General features: G+C 47.7%; 1 protein-coding gene across 1 annotated transcript in view; it reads left to right on the top strand.

Annotated features, from left to right (window-relative positions):
* LOC109901491 (forkhead box protein O6-like) overlaps positions 1-21,824 on the top strand; it is a 41,102-nt gene extending 19,278 nt beyond the window's left edge. The window contains exon 2 of the mRNA XM_031786577.1: positions 18,976-21,824. Coding sequence (XP_031642437.1) covers positions 18,976-20,649 — 1,674 coding nt within the window. The 3' untranslated portion in view covers positions 20,650-21,824. The remainder of the gene's footprint in view (positions 1-18,975) is intronic.
* The last annotated feature ends 1,158 nt before the right edge of the window (positions 21,825-22,982 follow it).

Here is a 22,982-nt window from a genome sequence, read left to right as displayed (position 1 = left end):
TGAACTCAGAGCCAGCAGATAGACCAGAATGAACCCAGCACGTCTGTCTCCCTCAGTTTCAGTCTCTCTGCATGCGTCTCTCTCTGTGTCTGTCTGTCTCGCTCAAATCAAATCAAATTGTATTCGTCACATGCGCCGAATACAACAGCTGTGGACTTTACAGTGAAATCCTTACTTTCAAGCCCCTAACCAACAATGCAGTTTAAGAAATAAGAATAAGAAATAAAATGAACACCTAATTAAAGAGCAGCAATAAAATAACAATAGTGGGACTATATACAGGGGGTACCGGTACAGAGTCAATGTGGAGACTATATACAGGGGGTACCGGTACAGAGTCAATGTGGAGACTATATACAGGGGGTACCGGTACAGAGTCAATGTGGAGACTATATACAGGGGGTACCGGTACAGAGTCAATGTGGAGACTATATACAGGGGGTACCGGTACAGAGTCAATGTGGAGACTATATACAGGGGGTACCGGTACAGAGTCAATGTGGAGACTATATACAGGGGGTACCGGTACAGAGTCAATGTGGAGACTATATACAGGGGGTACCGGTACAGAGTCAATGTGGAGACTATATACAGGGGGTACCGGTACAGAGTCAATGTGGAGACTATATACAGGGGGTACCGGTACAGAGTCAATGTGGAGACTATATACAGGGGGTACCGGTACAGAGTCAATGTGGAGACTATATACAGGGGGTACCGGTACAGAGTCAATGTGGAGACTATATACAGGGGGTACCGGTACAGAGTCAATGTGCACCTGTTAGTCAAGGTAATTGAAGTAATATGTACATGTAGGTAGAGTTATTAATGTGACAATGCATAGATAATAACAGAGAGTAGCAGTGGCATAAAAGAGGGGGTGGGGGGGGGCAATGAAAATAGTCTGGGTAGCCATTTGATTAGATGTTCAGGAGTCTTATGGCTTGGGGGTAGAAGCTGTTTAGAAGCCTCTTTGACCAAGACTTGGCACTCCAGTACTGCTTGCCGTGCGGTAGCAGAGAGAACAGTCTATGACTAGGATGGCTGGAGTCTTTGACCATTTTTAGGGCCTTCCTCTGTCACCGCCTGGTATAGAGGTCCTGGATGGCAGGAAGCTTGACCCCAGTGATGTACTGCCGTTCGCCCTACCCTCTGTAGTGCCTTGTGGTTGGAGGCCGAGCAGTTGCCATACCAGGCAGTGATGCAACCAGATGCTCTCGATGGTGCAGCTGTAGAACCTTTTGAGGATCAGAGAACCCATGCCAAATCTTTTCAGTCTTCTGAGGGGGAATAGATTTTGTCGTACCCTCTTCACGACTGTCTTGGTGTGCTTGGACCATGTTAGTTTGTTGTTGATGTGGACACCAAGGAACTTGAAGCTATCAACCTGCTCCACTACAGCCCCGTCGATGAGAATGGCGGCGTGCTCGGCCCTCCTTTTCCTGCTGTCCACAATCATCTCCATTGTCTTGATCAGGTCTCTGACGACCTCCCTATATGCTGTCTCGTCGTTGTCGGTCATAAGGCCTCCCACTGTTGTGTCATCGGCTATCTTAATGATGGTGTTGGAGTCGTGCTTGGCTGTGCAGTCTCTCCCTCTCTCTTTTGTTCTCTCTTTGTATCTTGGGCTTTTTTCTCTCTCTCTCTGTCTCCATCTCCCTGTGTTTCTCTCTCTAGCTTTTTTCTCCCACTCCTTTTGACTCCATTTCTCTTGTATTTTGGTATTTTCTTCTCTCACACACCCAGTTCTTGTCACTCAATCCCTTCACGTCCTTTCCTCTATTGCTCTATTTCACACTTTCAGTCACTTTCATTCCTTCTCTCAAAAGTACCACCTTTTACCACTCATTTCGCCATCCCTCGCTCATTTATTCCCTCTCCTTTCATCCTCTTTTGATGTCCTGTTTCGTCTCTCCTTCCTTCTCTCCTTCAGTCATTCTTTTATTACTAAAAGGAGCGTGATAAACGCCTCTCTTTTCTTCTCCCGAAATGTCGGTCTTAGAGTTGTCTCTGGTCTCTGGCTGTATCCGACTGACATTTCCACAGGGAGTTTGGGGGGCCTCTGGTTGCTATAGTTGCCTGTGACCACAGGTGTGTCCATCATGGATGGACAGCCAGGCTACGGTTACAGTTGGCTGATATAGCGGTAGGTTCAGCTCTGTATCCAGTCTGATGTACCCAGAAAATAACCATAATTGTGTGTGTGTGTGTGAGAGAGAGAGAGCAGACGAAGAGACAGAGAAGGAGAGGGAGATGAGTGGATTAGAGCTTCCAAGCAGGACTGGAAGCCAGACTTGGCTGCACTTCAGCTACTCTGCGCACTTCAGCTCAAGTGTGCGTCCATTAGTGCACTCCCACTGCACTCAGAAACTCATACAGTCACACACACACACACAGTTTTGTATTGCTATCCTTGTGGGGACCAAAGAATAGCTTCCCATCCAAAATCCTATTTTCCCTAACCCTAAATCTAACCTTAAACCTTAACCTAACCATAACCCTAACCTTAACCCTATGCCTAACCGTAACGCCTAACTCTAAACCTAACCATAACCCCTAAACCTAACCCCTAACCATAACCCTAACCTTAACCCTATGCCTAACCGTAACCCCTAACTCTAAACCTAACCGTAACCCCTAAACCTAACCCCTAACCCTAATTGTAACCCTAACCCTAAACCTAACCTTAACCTCTAAACCTAACCGTAACCCCTAACCCTAATTGTAACCCTAATTGTAACCCTAACCTCTAAACCTAACCGTAACCCCTAACCCTAATTGTAACCCCTAACCCTAAACCTAACCGACACAATGTCCCCACTTGTCAGAATTTTCCTTGTTTTACTGTCCTTATGAGGACTTCTGGTACCCACAAGGCTATTTAAACTAACACACACACATGCATAGACACATACACCCGCAAAATCACATGTTCACTGTAAAATTCACACACAGTATATAGCCTACTTTCGTGCAAATAAACAAAACCACAGGCACACACAGACCCTCCTTCCCTTCACAATATACCTCATTTCACTCAAGTTCTACTCTGGTCTAGACTCACTCACACACATACTGTATGTTACAGTTACTGTCAAACCACACCCACACACACACAACGTATCTTATCCCACCAGATTGCTCAGTGCTTCCCGACAAAATAAATAATTAAATGAGAGCAATAACAGCTTCCGAAAAAAGATCCCTCAATTAGAACAGAATGGGTGAATGGGGTGAGGCGGGGGCTGTGTGTGTGTCGGGTGGGGGAGTGGTATTTCGGGAACTCAGACACACACTATTACATAAGGGAGAGCATGACCCAAGAAGGTTTTATGCAGTTGTGCAACGTTAATTTGTCCCCCCCCCCGTCCCCCCCCTTTAGCAATCAGCTTAGCAAAATTATTTTCTCAAATACTTACAAGTGATCCATGCAGACGGACCAACAGGGGAGGCAAATAAATCAGTGGTGTAGAAGAGAGGGGGTTTGGTGTGTGTGTGTGTGTGTGTATGTGCGTGCGCGCAGGACCACATTGCTGAGGTTAAGGTGTGTGTAGCTGAAGTTGTGCGTGTGCGTCTGAATGTTATGAATGTATGTTTGTCATAAGGGAGAGATTGTTTGGTTGTTGCATTATGTACTGTATGTGTGTGTGATTATGGTATTTCTGTCATAAGGGAGAGGTCGTTGGGTTGTGTTACTCGTGTGTGTGTGTGTGTGTGTGTGTGTGTGTGTGTGTGTGTGTGTGTATGTTTGGACGTGAGTGTGTGCAATCTCAATGTGATTGCCTATCTTGTACATGAGACGTCTAGGCTGCTTCAGATTTTCATTGACCCACCTTTTCACACTCCGTCACTAGCCACTCTATCATTCCATCTTTTCCTTAGTCATCCCTCAAATACACTGTTCCAACAGTCTTATAGCCTACTTGCCAAAACTCTCTGTCCTCTATCCACCCAGCCCCATTTGCATCTGTGCGGTCACGTGGTCCCCGAGCAGTGAGTGGGCCGTACACGCGTCTCATTTCTGTCTGCATGTCATCTGAGGCTTCAGTCTGTTTCAGAGCACTGTTGGCATCGGGCCAGTTTGCATCGCTTAGTCTCGCTATCCTCCCGTGTTAGCGAGGCTAACGCTGAGCCACGCTAGGCAGCTCTGTGCTGGTCTCACACATTCTTTATAGGGACAAATGCAGCATCCCATCATCTGTTTGTGTGTTAAAATGCTAACGCTATCAGCAACAGATGTACGCAAAGAAGTTATTCAACCGCCTAACCTGCTAAGCACGCAAGCCACCATTGCATGAGGGACAAATGGTGCCGTGCTTATATGGGTCCTGGGTAGTGTTCATTATGACACGCTGCAGAAAATGCATTTTGCAACAGAAAACCTAAATGAGTGTTTCTTGTTGGATAACTCCATGTAGTCCTTCCCTGTTTCAGTCTATTTTCTTCCATTTGGTACCTAATGAACACGACCCAGCTCTGTAGAAGGATACAGTCAAATGTTTACCATTATCCTAGTAAATGTCATCCATGTTGTTTTCAATATTTAGCATAGGACATCTCTGCACTGGGGCTATGCCCAGTGAAGGAGATCAGAGACAGATTGAGAAAACGGATGAGGAGTGAAAGTCTGTAGCAGAGACGTGTGTGTGTGTGTCTTTGTGTCTTTGTGTCAGTCTGTGTCTACATCTGAAGACATAGGCCAGTAGCTACATAGCGCCATGGACAAAAGCGCAGGCAAGTGACACTGATGGAAAGAGAAGAAATGAATGTGGAGGCTCCAGAGTTGGAGAACATGGAAGTGAAGAAGAAAATGACACGCCAGCAATCTAGAGAAGTGGGAGCGATAGATTTGGAGCAAGAGAGACAAAAAAATAGGTAATGAAGATAAGGTGAATGAACGGAGTGAATGATGTGGGAAGAGATTTGGAGAGAGTGAATAAGAGACAGGACGGGGGGGGGCAGGTGGAGGGAGAGAGAGTGAATAAGAGACAGGACGGGGGGGGGGCAGGTGGAGGGAGAGAGAGTGAATAAGAGACAGGACGGGGGGGGGCAGGTGGAGGGAGAGAGAGTGAATAAGAGAGGAGGGGGGGGGCAGGTGGAGGGAGAGAGAGTGAATAAGAGACAGGACGGGGGGGGCAGGTGGAGGGAGAGAGAGTGAATAAGAGACAGGACGGGGGGGGCAGGTGGAGGGAGAGAGAGTGAATAAGAGACAGGGCGAGGGGGGGGGCAGGTGGAGGGAGAGAGAGTGAATAAGAGACAGGACGAGGGGGGGCAGGTGGAGGGAGAGAGAGTGAAAAAGAGAGGGCGAGGGGGGGGGCAGGTGGAGGGAGAGAGAGTGAATAAGAGACAGGGCGAGGGGGGGGGGCAGGTGGAGAGAGAGAGTGAATAAGAGACAGGGCGAGGGGGGGGGCAGGTGGAGGGAGAGAGAGTGAATAAGAGACAGGGCGAGGGGGGGGCAGGTGGAGGGAGAGAGTGAATAAGAGACAGGGCGAGGGGGGGCAGGTGGAGGGAGAGAGAGTGAATAAGAGAGGGCGAGGGGGGGGGGCAGGTGGAGGGAGAGAGAGTGAATAAGAGACAGGGCGAGGGGGGGGGGCAGGTGGAGGGAGAGAGAGTGAATAAGAGACAGGGCGAGGGGGGGGCAGGTGGAGGAAGAGAAAGTGAATAAGAGACAGGGCGAGGGGGGGCAGGTGGAGGGAGAGAGAGTGAATAAGAGACAGGGCGAGGGGGGGCAGGTGGAGGGAGAGAGAGTGAATAAGAGACAGGGTGAGGGGGGGGCAGGTGGAGGGAGAGAGTGAATAAGAGACAGGGCGAGGGGGGGGCAGGTGGAGGGAAAGAGAGTGACAGAGGAGAAAAGGGTGGCTGAGTCTGCTTTTACGGCGGGGTGATTGCGTGACTGAGAGGAGAGTGCAGTGCCGTGTATAATGCTCTCAAGACGGATATTAAGACGTGCTGCCCGACTCAGTCTCTCTCTCCCTTCATTCTCTCCTCCGTTCTGCTCCTTCTCTCTCTCTCTCCATCTCTGCTAATGATCCACGCGTCTTGCCACACAGCCGGGCTGAGTGATACCCACTGACAGTACCACTCAGGCGGAAACTCTGCAGCCCCCTTCTAGGAGAAGAGGCAACACACACACACACACACACACTAGATGGAAAGCACCATACATTCAATGTCACGCAAAGATGCTGATTAACACGTGAGAGCATATTTGAACCATCACACACACATGCACAACCACATACAGCTAACCCAAATATATAGAAGCACATTCAACAGTACTGATAGACATATGAGTGCAGCATGAGCCCATACAGCCCTGTACACCCCCTGTGAGCCAGGTCTCGTTTTGCTGCCCTAATCCGGCCTGCCTCGTTCAATCCCATACGTCCCTACCCAGACCCATAGATAGCCTATACGTCCCTACCCAGATCCATTGATAGACCATACGTCCCCGTGCAGCATGACCCCATTCATCCGTACAGTCTCATATAGCTCCATGCAATCTTACATGGACCTACACTATACGTCCCCTATGAACCAGGTCTCATTTCCCCGCTCAAACTGTAATCCGGTGGCCCGCCCAGCCATGACTGCAGCTGAGAGGGAGAGGTTAGGTCAAGAATTAGGTCATAGGCCTAATAGGAGCCCACTCCTCCAATTAGCGAGTGGATTACGCAGGGGCGTGTGTGCATGTGCGTTAGCACGCTGGCCCGCTCCAGCCGCTCCTAATCCGGCCACGGCCTCTATGGTAACATATGAGTAATCCTGGGTCCTGGGAAGACTTAGTAACCCACATTTCTCGTTCTTCTGCTCACTAATCCTCTCCTGACTTCACCAACAAAAAAAAACGTGATACCTTCAGGTGCTGCTGATTGTGTGTCGTACACTTTGAGTTGAGGAGAATGTTGAGGGGGAGTTAGGGTTTCATTAGTAGTTGAAGTGGTCTTACTTTCAAAATGTTACTGCACGGTTCACAGTCAATAAGTAGTCCCGAAAATAAACTGAATTGAAATGTTTTCCCTTTTGCTTTACTTTTCCCCTTTATTTTGTATCTTCAATGAATCGGGGATTGTGCATAAACTTCTCAGCATAAAGCTTTCTTCAGTGTGGGGGTTTATCCCAAATCTATTAGCCATTTTTGGTTTTACGCATCTAATCAACAAGGCCGGAATAGTGCATTGGTTTTCTACTGAGAGATTATCTCTCTTGAAGTAAAACTGCATCACTGTCAGATACTCTCGGGCTACTACTGTCTGGCCTGTGTGGTTTTCTCTACAGCCCGACAGCTGACCACATTCTATATGAGACATTTCTATATTTACATTCTATATGAGGCATTTCTATGTACGGGTTTTGGAGACAACGTTCAGACTATTGCAGTTTTAATGTTGGTAGGTTATTTATACGTTTGCCTGCATGTACAGTATGCACATTTTGACATGAACGTCGTGAAAGCATAAGTGTGTCGTTTGGTGTAGTGCCCTTAAATAGCCCTAGAACAGAAACTTCAGTGTACAGTATAGCTCTGAGGGGTTGTGTGGGTGAGAAGGTAAGAGGGTTATCAGTCAGCACGCACCAACAGGGAGTGCAAGGGAGATGGAGAGACAGAGAGAGGAAGGTAATAGAGGGAGAGATAGAGAATGAGAGATGGAGAGGGAGGATGAAAAAGTGAACGAGAAGTGGAATAGTGGGGATATCCTTAATGAAGTTTTCAGGAGCCTCTTAAAAGGTCACGGCATGTCTCTACATCCCCCTCCCCAATACCTCACTTACCCCCCCCCCCCCATCGCTATCTATCCCGCCATCAGCCCCCCATCTGTGTCCATTAGCCATTCATGAACCCACTCGTAGCCACTCATTAGGGAGGGAAGGGGTTTGAAGCGATTGCATTCAGAGGAGAGGAGTCTGTGACCGGAGCATACTGATTAATATTTCAGCGTCTCCCGTCGAGCTGAGAGCAAGTTTTGCCCCGCTTAGGCTGTGGAGTTGTGTGTTTGTCTCTCTCGCTCTTTCTCTCTGTGGCTGGCTGCTCTCCCCTTCTCTCTCCCACACGAGTGAGCGATAGAGAGAACGACCCCCCCCCCGAACACTTTCTCTACCACATACCACACACTAACCCCCCCCCCCCCCCCTTGTTTCCCACCCATACACACACAGACAAATGTACAGACACACACCACCAGACTCAAACCAACTCAAACTGACCTAATTGGGCTCTTTTTGTTTCGGGAAATGGATGGAGAAGACAGATGGGGAGGGGTGAAATCCCCCATTCCTCTCTTCCTCCTTACTAACAGCAGAGTGGTATCGCTCCTTCTCTCATTAATCTAGACAGTGAGACAAGTTACCCCAGCAGACAGGGTGTTCTGTGTCCTTCACCCGCCCCCCCCCTGCTGAGAATCAAACTCGGCAATAAAGCCCCTCATTCATACAGTAGGTTGGCACTTCCAATCTTGAGGGTCAAGCGACCATAGAAATAGAATCCATATCATTTCCATGGAAGCAACATGGTTCATACATTGTCCACTATATAAAGCGCTCTTACTGTATGTGAATGCACTTTAGTGTAAAAGGCAAGGTACCTATGAATTCAGCATTATCGCTTGGCCATATCACTATCTGTACTCTGTTTCAGCAATCTCTTGAAGAATGAGTAAGTCCTGAATGAGCACTCTCTTCCTCTCCAGTGTTTGGCTTTTGGTTTGTGCAGAAATGCTGCTACAGTATGTTTGCTTGAGTATGTTGTGTAGTAGGTTCCCATTGAGCCGTTGTACTGTACGGTTGGATATACAGCATTGCTGTACAGTATGTGAAGTTGAAATAATTTATTGTTTGTTCATTCTCATAGACTGAATTTCCAGGAAGTGGATGGAATGGGCTCACTGGATGCGACATTTCCTTTCGTAGGATAGCCGGAGGCAAAGTCATTAATATTCATGCGTTACGTTGGGTGATTGGTTGAGCCTTCTTGCTGTCTGTTTAGCTTGCTCACCGGGATGAGCAGTAAGCACCGAATGACTTGGGGAAACCCAGCTTCAGCTTAATTAATCGTGAAATAAATTGAAGTCTCACCAGCTAGCTGCCATCTATTTTAGTTTCACTGTCCGGTCATTCATAAAACAAGTCCACTAAATGTTATTTTTACCGTTAAACAAACGGTCTGTTGCTTGATATGAGCAAGTTGACCCAAATCTATCAAAGAATAGGAAATTCACATTTAGTTGGTGAGCTAGCTAGCTACGTTTCAGTAATTTAGCTATCCTGCTGAATGCAGTGGTCAGTGGATAAACTAACTATTAATTGAACATATTTAGGTAAAAACTAACTAGTAGCCAGTTGTTGTTGCCCATGGTGGAATCATATCTATCCAGCTGTCTCCTGAAGCCTATGTGACCTGTCTATGTGCCCTTGAACTCCCGAGTCTAGACGCAGTCTAGCTAATGTTAGCTAGTTAGCTAGCATTGATAGCTGAGCTGTTTTAGAAGAAAATGGCTGAGGTGACTAGCTAACAAGCCCTCCTCGGCGGCAATGTTATTGGGGTGTGGGAATATTAGATATAACGGTCAGTGAAGTTGGTGGTTACTACTGGTTTTAGATTCAAGGGGAGAGAAATTGGCCGTCATTGTTTTGTGTTTCGGTATGGGCTCGGAGTGATGTCACACAGAAGGCTCAACCAATCATCCGACGCCTATCTTACGAAAGGTCATCTAGAACACTGGACGGCCGTATAGGCTCAAAGAGACGGTCATAACAATGTGTTTACATAAAGGAATGTCTCAAGATGGCTCCATGGCTAACAGACGCCTCCAAAATTAAGATCCCCAACGTTCTCCATTCACCAAGATGCAAGACCCTCTTTGATCCTCCTTTGTTCTCTTTCTCTATTTTCTTATTTTCCCTCCTTCCTTCTATAGCGGCCTTTTCTTGACCTATGATTCCGCATATACACATACCCTTTTCAATGTCATATGTAGGCATACACCATAGGTGGGTGTAGCTCTCTGCATCTCTGAGTAAGTAGACTTGAGGGTAAGTGTATAGCATGCGGTGTATATTGTTGAGAAGCAGTGGTTGGTGTGGTACACAGGGCATTTAATGAAGTTCCCCAACATCTCTCCCCTATTAGACGGGTGCCCTCTACCTCTCCCTACCCCCCCCCCCTCTCTCTCCCTAGCTGCCTTTCCCTCGGGGGATAGTTGGCAGGGAGCAGGCTGGCTGCTATGGAAACAAGGAGCCTCCCTCTCCCACAGGTCTCCTTAGCAACTAGTAGCTTGGCATTGTGGTAATGAGCGTGCCCACTGTGCCAGGCTCTTTGTGTGTGTGTGTGTGTGTGTGTGTGTGAGAGAGAGAGAGTGTGTGAGGCATATGTGAATATTTTGTTTGCCAGTTTATGTGAGAAGATGAACGTGTGAGGGAGAAGCTGTGTGTTATTGCGTGACTGATACATGCGATATACGTATAGACATGGCTGAGTTTTGGTCTTCAGATCATCTGTACCTCACAAGTAATGATGGCTACCCTACTATGTGTGCCTGTGTGGGTGCCTGCCTGCGTGCCTGCCAGCGTGCCTGCCTGCTTAAGATGCATTCGTGCATGTACACGCATGTGTCTTTCTGGATCTTTGGGCGCTTCCATCTGATTGCGATGATATCATTAGTCTCTGCGCTATGAAATTGCAAGCAATTGAAGGGACTGTTCAATGAATTTTGCATGCCATAAGGCAACCCGCTGCCAAATGAGCTTCCTGCTCTGCCGATATGAAACCCTGAGAATGCTGTTTATTAAAGTCTGATCAGAGGTGTGTACTGACCTTTAGAATGCGGGAAATGAGATTGTTGTTATTATGAAGGAGATTATGGTGGAGAGTGAGAGGCGGAGATAACCGCGTCGGCATTGAGTCCATTGTTGCATCGTCTGTTTCTTTGTATGTGGCAGAGGGTGGTTTCTATATAATCAAATCCACACTCCGCCCGCCTGTGGGCCGTTAAAAGACCTGACTCAAGCACACACATAAATAGACGAGCACATGTGCGCACGCACACACACACACACACACACACAAACACACCTACTCTTCCTTGCAAAAATAAATCAAATAAAAAAAGCTGTAAAAGCCTCTCTCCAGAAACGTGCATGACTTTATGATAGCATGATGGCAGGCCCAGTGGAAAATGTGAGTCTGATGGATCCCCAGACTTTGGTCGAAGTGTGAGCTGTGAGCAGGTGGCATGCCCCACAGGTGGCCCAACCCCGTACACCTGTTTTGTGAACCCTCACAGGGGAAAGCGAAGCCTACCTCCCATAGCCCCTGTGGAAAACCATACCCTCTTGCATGTGCCCGTCCCGGCACAGGTCTTGCCCACGTTTGGCGTGGGCGTCAGATGTGATTACGAGCTCAGGCGGGGGCTTTCGTCTCGTGGGTGTCATAGATGTCGTGTCCCCCTCACGCCGGCCAACTGGAAAACCGCCAAGACCATCCTGGCATTCCTTAGTGGATTTTCCGATCCCCTATCCTGGTCTCAGATGGTCTGCTAATCTGTTTGCGGCTATTTTTAGCCGTCAAAGCTCGTGCAGCTCTTGATCAGCAGTTCCAAACCGCTAACCATCCCCCTTGGTGCTTGTAGAAGTATACAGGCAGTGATTTGCCAGGAACTGGCTACAATTAGAACACAGCCAAGCAGGAATCCCTTACACCCTCTCCCCACAGACTTCCTGACTGCGGGCACCATGGCACATGGCAGCTCAAACTCTCAGTTGACTTTCCCTCTTTTCCCTTTGGAATGGCACTGAGTGGTGTATGGGATGATATAGAAATTCTGAAAGTGATTTGTATTGTCGTAAGAGGGGAAACTTGCCTTAGTCAGCCTCTAATGGCTAAGGTTCTATGTCTTAGGTACAGATAGTAGCCAATGGTCTGTACTGTAGCTCAGCCTGGTTCCTAGTCTAGGTTTCTGACAGGGCTGGCCGTGACTACACAACTAGACCTACTTGATAGTTCCGTGACTATGGACATATATTGGACCATGGCGATGATGATGGCATTGCTTGATAAGTTTTTTTTTTTGTCGTTCAGCAGAGGATCTTCTCCAGAGCGACTTACAGGAGGAGCAGTTAGGGTTAAGTGCCTTGCTCAAGGGCACACCACCACCATCTGCTCGGGGATTCGAACCAGCAACCTTTCGGTTACTGGCCCAACGCTCTTAACCGTAAGGCTACCAGCCGCCCCTGTGTCGTGTGGCGGCTAAGTTAGTTTCTCACCTCCTAATAAGAGGTCTATTTTTTTGTTAATCTTTTCAATTTGGTCGCAGTCCAGAAAACAGGCTCGTCCATCTGCCCATCTGTCTCTCCTTAAAGTAGGCTCTCCTCCTCTAAAGGGATTTGAATTATCGTCTGACTTTGGGCTTCCTTCGCAGGCAACAAGATCTGTGTTCCTGTCTGTACCGGTGCCACTTGGGATAGCGTGCCGTATCCGCTTTGTTACGTATAGAGCCATATTTTAGGTACCATTAGGCCCTTCAGTCCCCTTGAAGCCCTCCCATCCCTCCACTCCACCCCACCCCTGCAGACAGAGAATGCTGAATGCACCAACCCCCCTATTCCCATTAATCTATGCGCCTCTACATTCTTTATTTCCCTTCAAAGGGGGACAAGCCGAGCCGTGACATCAATCACTGGAAGCGAATATTTAGCCGGTGCTAATTTCCATCAATAGCCTGGAGACAGGCTTAGCTGACAAAACTCATTCCTTTGCCTGAACAAAACTGCTTGTGTTTGAGCCTCCACCTCCCCCTCCTCTGTAGATGCACAAACAGGCATCACAATAAACACAGCCAGAGCCTCTCCTGGTCCCCCTTGATTTGTGCTTATCTAATGAATGGCGTGCCATGAAGAGATACCCATAGACAGCAGAGGAGCATAATGGCTTCTTTCTGTATGAAATGGGATTGATAAACACCGATTGAGTACATGGCGAATGGCGGTAAATAGCTTCCAGACAGATTCTCGTCTTTGCAGAACGAACATGCCAGTCATCCAACCCTTTAAGTTTGAACCGGGTGAGTGGTTTCTTTTGGCGTTCCCACGTGAGCCCTCTTGTCTTTGGGCTCATCACTTGGTTCTGTTTGAGTGAGCACACCCTCTCTCCACAAGATGGGCCCTAAACAGTTTGACCTGTTTCGTCTATCCCCTCTTGTGAGTATGTGGGGGGTAGAGGGGCCCCATTTTGAGGGCAGCCCATTGTGTGGCTCGGAGGGTTCTCACACACTGGGCTCCACGCTATGCCTCCACACTCCCACCCCACTACTCCCCTTTCACCCTCTATCCCAGCTGCCCGCCTTGCCAGCCAGCCAGTCAAGCCAACCCAGACGGTCTATTGCCCCCACCACCCCGCTCACCACAGTCTCAACGGCAGATTGCTACCCTGGGAGTGGCGGCACAGGGGACACATTGGCATTGTGCCAGGCTGGGCAACTGGGCACTGTCACCCTACTCACGCAATGCCGGGGGTACCCTCGGGCAAGGACATTGGAAAGGGAGCCATGTCGCCTTCACAAAGCTAGTCCAATAGAATATCTTCCTACAGACAGTCAGACCTTGATGTGTCTAAAGCCAAACCTTAGCATTGAAGGCTATTAAGTTGAATCGATTCTCCAAGTTGAACTGCCTACTCCAGATCCAAAATCAAACTCAGTGGGTGTGTGGAGGGAGGACTGAGCAGGAATCAATGTGAATGGCCAGAACGCTGAGGGGCAAATTAAAGGGTTTGAAAGAGAGGGGAATTATCGACAATGACCAGGGCCCGTTTTTGTTCATTCTCGGAACACGAACAGAGCTTGGTCGATCCAAAACAGGAAGTCTTGTAGTACCCGGTCTCGGGAAAATGAAAAATCCCTTTCTGCTGCTCTGAGGCTACGTGTGTTGGAAAGAGTGTGAACGTGTCAGATTTGAGGGTGCTAATAGGTTTTAAGCTTAATCTATGGGCAAAGAGTGCTGTGGTGGAGTGGTTTGGTGGGGAGCGAATAAAGAAGCAGTACGTCAGGTATCAGGATCGTGGGCTCTAATGAGAGTTGAGCTCAAGCCGATTTGTCTCTATGGGGCCACCGGGGTGCCACACCACAGAAATAGATTTACTAGAAAGGACATTCCCATTCAAGTCAATGTTACGTATGTGACGGGTGAACCGGCTGCCATATTGAATGTACCCATGAGTGTTCTGTGAACTTGATGTGGTCTGAGTAGCTTTGCCATTCTAGTAATCATATTTGCATGTGCTGCGCAGTCTTCCACTGGCTACAATTGTTCTATAATCGGACAGATGCCCTTTTCACAAATAACAGTGTAAGGCTACTGCACACTGGTTGTTGTTGCTTAAATACCCACTCTGTGATAGTTACATATTCATAGAAGTTTGATTTGACAACCTTTGATATACCGCACAGTCTGTTCACTTAAGTCGGGTGGGATCAGGCAATACATTTGTGTGTTAGCTCTCTATCTCACGTCATTATTTCTGCCTTCCGCCATTATGTATTGTATAAATTGGCAACGATTTCAATATGAGATAGCTGCCGGACCAAGGGGTTTGGAGTGTGTGCTCCGTTGTCATTGTATGTTTTTGTGTGCTACCCTTCATTTGTCTATTCCTGAAAGCCAGAAACATTTTATGAATATTTAATAGACAATAACGTTTTTAACATTCTATTCTGCCGTAAACAAACTCAGAGTGAGGCATTCCACTTAGCTCTGTCAGATAGGAAATTGAAAGGGTGGTTGTATTACGTGGCCTTGTAGATCATGGACTTTCCTCTCATTGTCTTACATGGGCAGGTTGCTTAACAAAATAATCTCCTTAGTCTGCCCCCTCATCTTCCTCCTCCCATTGATTCATACCGTATCCAGGCTGCTCGCGGTGCACACGATGACCTGGCAGTGGACTGTGTGAGACGCCCAGCTGGGAGTGCCCCCGAATCAACTCCAGGATTAGCCCGGAATTGTCTGGGATTACTCAGAATGAAGCGGGATTAGCACCGGCTGCCTGCGACTGCCTGTTTTGGGGGCGTGAGTGAGAGGGGCATGGGCCGGCCATATTTCCCCTGACTCAGTCCAAGATTGGGCGAGAAGCCAGGGCTAGGCTTCTCCTACACAGGGAGGGACACCTGTAACCTGGCAGGGCTATTCTTAGTCCCTAAACCCACGCACAAACAGGATGACTACTACTGAGAAACTCCGGGTTTGAAAACAAAACAGAAAGGCCAGCAAACAGGAAGCAAACAGCTAGCTGACTATGCCATCATGGTCGACTTACCCACGCAATGGCTGTGTCCCAAATGGTGCCATATTCCCTATATAGTGCTCCACTTTTGACCAGAGCCCTATGGCCCCTGGCCAAAAGTAGTGCATTATATAGAGCATAGGGAGCAATTTGGGACGAAGGCAATCTCTTAAATCTCTCTTAAGCAGGTGGATTCAGGATTCATCAGATAAAGAGGGCTTGGGGATGATGTTCAAATCCCTCTCCCAAGTCTATAGCGGGGTACTTTTTTTGATCATACATGCTACGTTTGGAACAGATCAGAGATCATACGCGGTAGCGGCTTCAACCGGGTCCGGTCCCATTGAAGGAGGTTCATTTTCATTCGGCCTTCAATCAATCTGTCATCTATAACTTGATGGACAGCATTTGTCCATGATCTGATAAGGTAATGTTCTGGTGTGGGAGAGACAGGTGTACCCGGACCAAACCTTGCTGAGCCAGGCTGTTTGAGCTGGCTGGGTATCCACCGTAGTTGCTTGAACTGTGCCGAAAAGATCAATGTGAAAAGAAAATATGTGAGAGAAACACAGTACAGTTTCAGTTGGCACGATAGTGTGAAAAGGGTAGTAGTCGGCGCAGGCACGTAGTTGCCCGCCCCTGCCGACCGGGCATCCCCCACGGACTGGCACGGCCCAGATGAAAGGCTGTTTAGAGTTAGAGAGAGAGCCGCAGCATCAAACAACCAACGTCTCTCCCCATCCCCCCGCTACCCTTACTCTGCCTCCCTGCTCTACCCACCACAATATCATATACTCCCTCTCCTGCACGTTTACCAACAGTTGCCATGGTTACCCAATGCTCGAGGTGTCACAGCGAGGCAACCGAAGGGAGGCATTCACAGATCACCTGGATTCAGTCAGTCGCCGCTTTTCAGTTGGTGCCCCACAATTTGATTTGTGTATACTCAGACTGTGCCGCTTCGCCGTGAATACAAATGATGTACGACACAATGGTGCCGTTGAAAGTATGAATGCTTAAATTACACCACATATACCTCAATCTGAAACAATAGTACCATAGTACTATAGTACCAATGTAAGGCTTAGCCACACTAGTTGCTTTGGTTTCATCTTCCCGTTTCAGAATAACGCCTACAGCAGAACAGAACAACTGTTGTCAATCAATCAATATTACTTACTGTTCACATGGCCTTCACTTGCCCTTGAAGAAAAAGTCTAATACACCTACAAATTGTTTTTGGAATGAGAAAGGGAATGAACAAATCAAATCAAATCAAATCAAATTTATTTATATAGCCCTTCGTACATCAGCTGATATCTCAAAGTGCTGTACAGAAACCCAGCCTAAAACCCCAAACAGCAAGCAATGCAGGTGTAGAAGCACGAACAGAGTCATCTATTGAGAGTTTATCATTGAATTTGAGTGTTTTCCCCCCCCCCACCCCCAAAAATGTGGGAAAGGCATTGACAAAACTTTTTTTTTAAATCTATTCTCTCAGCAGGTAAATAATGATTCCAGTATATTATTAACAAACACAAGAGACATGGAGAGAGGGAGGAAATAGGATGAAAAGAAAGAGAAGCAACAAGTTGCAGAAAGCTTAGAGTAGAGAAGGCTATAAAGAGAGAGAATGGTGATAAAAGAGAGACCGAGATAAAAGGAGAGAGAGGGCGAGGGAGGGGAGAAGGTGATGGAGCGAAAGAGCGAGGGTCATAGAGAGACAGAAAGAGAATTCGGTGATAGAGAGAGTCTGTGTGGGTAGGAGGTGGTTGGTGGGCTCCATCCATTATTCCTGGTAGCTCCTAGCTCAATCTATCCGATCCATCTCCACACTCAGGCCATGGGAGAGGGGGCTGGTGCGCGGGCCAGACTGGCAGCCACATCAAACACCCCAGCCAGGCACATTGAACCAGGGATTAGTGTACATCTACCAGGCGGAGGAGAAGAAGTAGAGAGGAAAGAGACAGAGCGAAGGAGAAGGAGGGAGGGATACCCTCCACTTCACAGAGATAAAGTGGACGTAGTGTCTTCAGTTCAGACAATCATTGGCACTCTCACCTGATAGATTGTACAAGGACACCCATTCTATTCATTCTGTTTCTACGCATTCAATCACATCCGATAGTTGAAATTCGGATCGATAACTTCAGAAAAACTGGGCCCTGGTGTCTACAGTTTAGTAGGCAGAAATGGCACCAGTATGTATTTTGTAGACCCACAATGGTGAGTTGATAGCAGCTCTATAAGAATGAACACAAACTGTCTGGTACGTATTGATCAGCGAAGCTCTTCTTGGAAGGGGAATCCACACACTCCCCAGTGGCATCAATGTGTGTGAGATAAACCTTTAAACAGCCATCAATACGGAGCAGCAGGCTTGGGATCAGATTGGCAGGTTGCACGTTGTCAAAGTCGCTGAAACTCTAGTTTCCTCTCCAGTAGACAGTTGTTTCATATGAAAAAGGGTCATATGCGTACTTGATTCAGCTGATGTCTACAGATGAGGAGTTCTGGGACACGCACAAAGGCGACCCGTACTCATTGCCTGAAAGTCACACGCTGTCTTCACCCAGAGCTGAAGTGTGACGTTTGGTGGCAGTGGTGGGATTCAGTGTGTTAAACAGTGAAAATGCTAATATACATAATATGATGAACAATGTAATGTGCACTCTAAATGAATCAATCTCTCTCTCTCTCGCCCCATCTATCTATCTATCTATCTATCTATCTATCTATCTAATCTATCTATCTATCTATCTATCTATCTATCTATCTATCTATCTATCTATCTATCTATCTATCTATCTATCTATCTATCTATCTATCTATCTATCTATCTATCTATCTATCTATCTATCTATCTATCTATCTATCTATCTATCTATCTATCTTCTATCTATCTATCTATCTATCTATCTATCTATCTCTATCTATCTATCTATCTATCTATCTATCTATCTATCTATCTATCTATCTATCTATCTATCTATCTATCTATCTATCTATCTATCTATCTATCTATCTATCTATCTATCTATCTATCTATCTATCTATCTATCTATCTATCTATCTATCTATCTATCTATCTATCTATCTATCTATCTATCTATCTATCTATCTATCTATCTATCTATCTATCTATCTATCTATCTATCTATCTATCTATCTATCTATCTATCTATCTATCTATCTATCTATCTATCTATCTATCTATCTATCTATCTATCTATCTATCTATCTATCTATCTATCTATCTATCTATCTATCTATCTATCTATCTATCTATCTATCTATCTATCTATCTATCTATCTATCTATCTATCTATCTATCTATCTATCTATCTATCTATCTATCTATCTATCTATCTATCTATCTATCTATCTATCTATCTATCTATCTATCTATCTATCTATCTATCTATCATCTATCTATCTATCTATCTATCTATCTATCTATCTATCTATCTATCTATCTATCTATCTATCTATCTATCTATCTATCTATCTATCTATCTATCTATCTATCTATCTATCTATCTATCTATCTATCTATCTATCTATCTATCTATCTATCTATCTATCTATCTATCTATCTATCTATCTATCTATCTATCTATCTATCTATCTATCTATCTATCTATCTATCTATCTATCTATCTATCTATCTATCTATCTATCTATCTATCTATCTATCTCTGCAGAACTCCATTCGACACAACCTGTCCCTCCACACGCGCTTCATCCGGGTGCAGAATGAAGGCACGGGTAAGTCCTCCTGGTGGATGCTCAACCCTGAGGGGGGCAAGATGGGAAAGGCCCCTCGCCGGCGAACCGTCTCCATGGACAACAGCACCAAGTACCTGAAGAGCAAGGGCCGGGTCAGCCGCAAGAGGGTGGGCAGGCCGGGGATTGGTTCTGGAGCTCAAGTGGGGCTCCAGGCTTCCCCTGAGCAGGGTAGCCCGCCGGGGAAGGTTCTCCCAGGAAACATAGGGGGAGCTGGGGGTGTGGAAGGAGAGTTTGACGCCTGGACGGAGCTCCACTCCCGGGCTAGTTCGTCTACGTCGACCCTGAGCGGGCGTGTGTCGCCCATCCTGGCCGAGGGCGAACTGGAGGAGTCAGAGGAAAGCGGGCTGTCCTGCTCGGCCTCGCCACACCTCTACCCCTCCCCCTCCTCCAGTGCCCGCTCCCCTGCCATGGGGGCCGTGGGAGGCCACTGTCCACCCGTGGAGCAGCTTCCCCAGCTGGCTAATCTCACCGGGGCGATCAGCCTGGAGGAGAGGCTCTTGGAGGAAGGCTACCACCATCATCATCCTCACCTGGCAGCGGGCCACAAACTCCCCCCGGTCTATCATTACAACCCTGGGGTTAAAGGTCAGGGGTCGTACTGCGGCGCGGTCTACAGCCAGGCTGGGATGGGCATTCTGCGCCACCACTCGCCCATGCAGACCATCCAGGAGAATAAGCCGGCTAGCTTCTGCGGCACCTTGCCGGCCTACTCAGGGACCAACGCCCTGCAGAGCCTGCTGACAGGGGGCCCTGGAGGGCCACAGCAGTACTGTGCCAAGGACATAATACTGGTCCAGGAGAGAGATGCCCAACCAATGATGGGGCCCTCCACGAACGGAGTGAGCTCCACCCGTCACAGCCACCACCCCGGACACAACGGACATGCAGCTCACAGCCACAACAGCCACAACGGAACTCAGAGTCATAACCTCAACCCTGTGACCAACCACAACAACCACAACCACAGCTCTCCTCATCTTGGCCACAACCTCAGTCAGAACCACACAACGCACACACCGACTCGAGCCCCAGCCCTGGCCCCACGCATCAGCAGTGGCCACCTCCAGCCCTACAGCCACAAAGTCCCCTATCTTTACAGCCCCCCATCCCACGCCCACCTCCCCGCTTCCACCACCCTGCCACCCAACCCGGCCGGCATGCTGGGGATGCCCCAGGACTCCTGCCACCTGGCCACCGCCCCCCACCCCTCGCACCCCTGCCACAACACTTACCCCAGCCCCCAACACCAGGGAATGGGCAGTGGACTGTACCACCACCAACTGGGCATGGTGGGAGGCTGCACAGGAGGCAGCTACCATGGTAGCTCGTACCACCAGCCTCACCCCCACGAGAGACTACCAGCTGATCTGGACCTGGATATCTTCCACGGGAGCTTGGACTGCGACGTGGAGTCCATCCTCCTCCACGATATCATGGACTCCGGAGAGGAAATGGACTTTAACTTTGACAGCTCCCTGGCGCAGGGGTTGGGCATCGGGATGGGCATGGGGGTGGGCCTTGGGATGGGCATGAGTGGACTGGCAGGCCCTCAGCAAGCCCACAACAACCAGAGCTGGGTGCCCGGCTGAGACATTTCCCAGAGTGCTTCAGGGCAGGCCTCAGAAAAGACTCCACTACAGAGAGTGCTGCAGGCCAGCCCTCACTGCCCCTCAGATAGACAGACTCCACCCCTCCTCACTAACATGTTGGGGAGCACTGTGCTTAACTGTGTCATTCCTGGACTGAAAACAGAGGAGATGAGACAAACACTCAGTCGCTCACTCCCCCATACCTTTCTGTGTTGTGCTATAAAATGCCCCGGTCCTATCTCTCCCTACCCGGACTCTCTCTGGAGACTGTAGCTCATGTCACATTGGTTTTTCTCACATCAGCTGTATACTGTGATGACAATCTCAACTGTGTTGTTGCCCAACCTTGTCCCTTTCTCATCTACTATCATGAGACCTGAACTCACCAAGCACTTTAAAACAACTGGGTCAGACTCCACAGCTCACTCACATACAGACCCGGGTTCAAATACTATTCAAAATCCTTTCAGGCACTTTATCTGGGCTTGATTGAGTTTGCCTGGCGCAATGGAGCCAATAGAATTGTCGCAAACGTGCAAACCCCGCCTATTTTGCACTCCATGGCAGACTGCAGTAAACGCTAAACGTATTTGAAATATCTCAAATGGTATTTGGACCCAGGTCTTGTCACGTACTGTAGCAGACAAATTCATGCAGAGTTTGGCTGTTTGCGATGTGGGTACGGTATTTGACATATAATTTTGCTGAACAAACCAAGAAAGTGCAAGAATCCGGATCTATAGATACATTTGTGGCATAGATTTATAATGGGGGTTGCTATGCTGCAATGTTTATAATGGGGGTTGCTATGCTGATATGTTTACTGCCAGTGGGAAGCAGGGAAAATGTCATCAAAAATGTCTGATTGATTGGTTATTTGGGCTCTTTGTTGTTGGCTCGTATTCGGTCAAATCAAATGATACATTTTGGGACAGACTTACAATGATCTGTGCCTCCTCACTGACCTAATTGAAAACTATAATCTGGTGCTTTACTTTACTGTGCAAGTGAAAGTGTATGTTATATTAGTTGGTTGCATTATGTTAATTGAATTCATCTTTGGAATATTCAGAAGACAAAATGGAAAATGGCGTATCACCTTGCCTCAACCAGGGTTTATTTTTTCCTTTGTGGCGCCAGCTTTTCTCTTTAACTTTGCTTTCTCTGTCTCTGCCCCCCCCCCCCCCCCCCCCCAACCACCACCACCAACAGAGACAAAGTGATCATCCCTCAGACCGACCCATTAAACTGTGCTTGATTGAAATTCAGCTCCTTGCTTTTAATCTCCAAAGTGATGCTGCAGCCATGCATCACTATCGGGGATCTAAACGCAACAGCCTCCCCTCCCCTCCCTCCCTCTTTCTCTCTCTCTCTCTCTCTCTCTCTCACCCCTGCAGTTGTCGCTAACGTAAATGTGCTGTTCTGATCGCCGTGATTAACACCTAGTCATCCTGGCCCAGAGGGAGACAACACTGTCCGCGTTTGTCTGTTCGGAAAGGACACCGATGGGGGGGAGGGGGGGGGACAAATAAGTAAACGCAGGTTGATAGTAGGTCGACAGCAATATAATCACATGATCATGTCCCTTTCCCCGTCCCTTCTGGGCGCGTGTGTCTTAAACGGGTAGTGTGTTTGTGTTGTAAGTCATCAGCATCGTTGTCATCATCTGTATCTTGTGTTCCCTATCACATGTTATGAGGTCGTCTTGGCTGTGTTTTGGGCCTTTTGGGAGTGTGAGTTGAGACTGGTTCTCTGATATAAGGTACTGTACATAGAGGGGTAGAAAAGACCGATGAAAACCATCAGCCAATCAGATTGGCATTAATCTCTGTCAAACAGGGTTGTTGTTCCTTCTTTACCTTCCTTCCACACATGTCCACGTTCAGCGCGTTTCCTTTGTTCGTCGTTCTCTCTTGTTGTCGTTGTAATGTTGACGCTCTGAAGGGACATTCAGGGACAGGGTGTATATGGCATGGTGATGTGTGAAGGCGGACATCCGGATCCACACCCTATACGCTAGGCTACACAAGCCCTCATGAATTGGACCACGGTCTCTTTACTGTAGCTCTAGCCACCATACAAAGATTCGGGACAGGAGAGAGCCATGGGTCATGTTCATTAGGCCACACGCCGCACACCATTGCGAACCGCCTTAAAGCGCTTTGCAACGGAAACCGAAAATGTGTGTTTCTTATTGGACAAAGTCCAGGTTGTCCCTCTCTGATTCAGTTAGCTTTTGTTTGTTTGATGTCTAAAGAACATGAACCAGCTCTCCTGTCTCCCTCAGTAGACACACTCTGCTGTGGACTGTACTGAATACTTCTAACAGGAAT

This window comes from Oncorhynchus kisutch, linkage group LG13 (assembly GCF_002021735.2).
Source record: "Oncorhynchus kisutch isolate 150728-3 linkage group LG13, Okis_V2, whole genome shotgun sequence".
NCBI lineage: Eukaryota > Metazoa > Chordata > Actinopteri > Salmoniformes > Salmonidae > Oncorhynchus > Oncorhynchus kisutch.
This window is presented reverse-complemented; position numbering and strand designations above follow the sequence as displayed.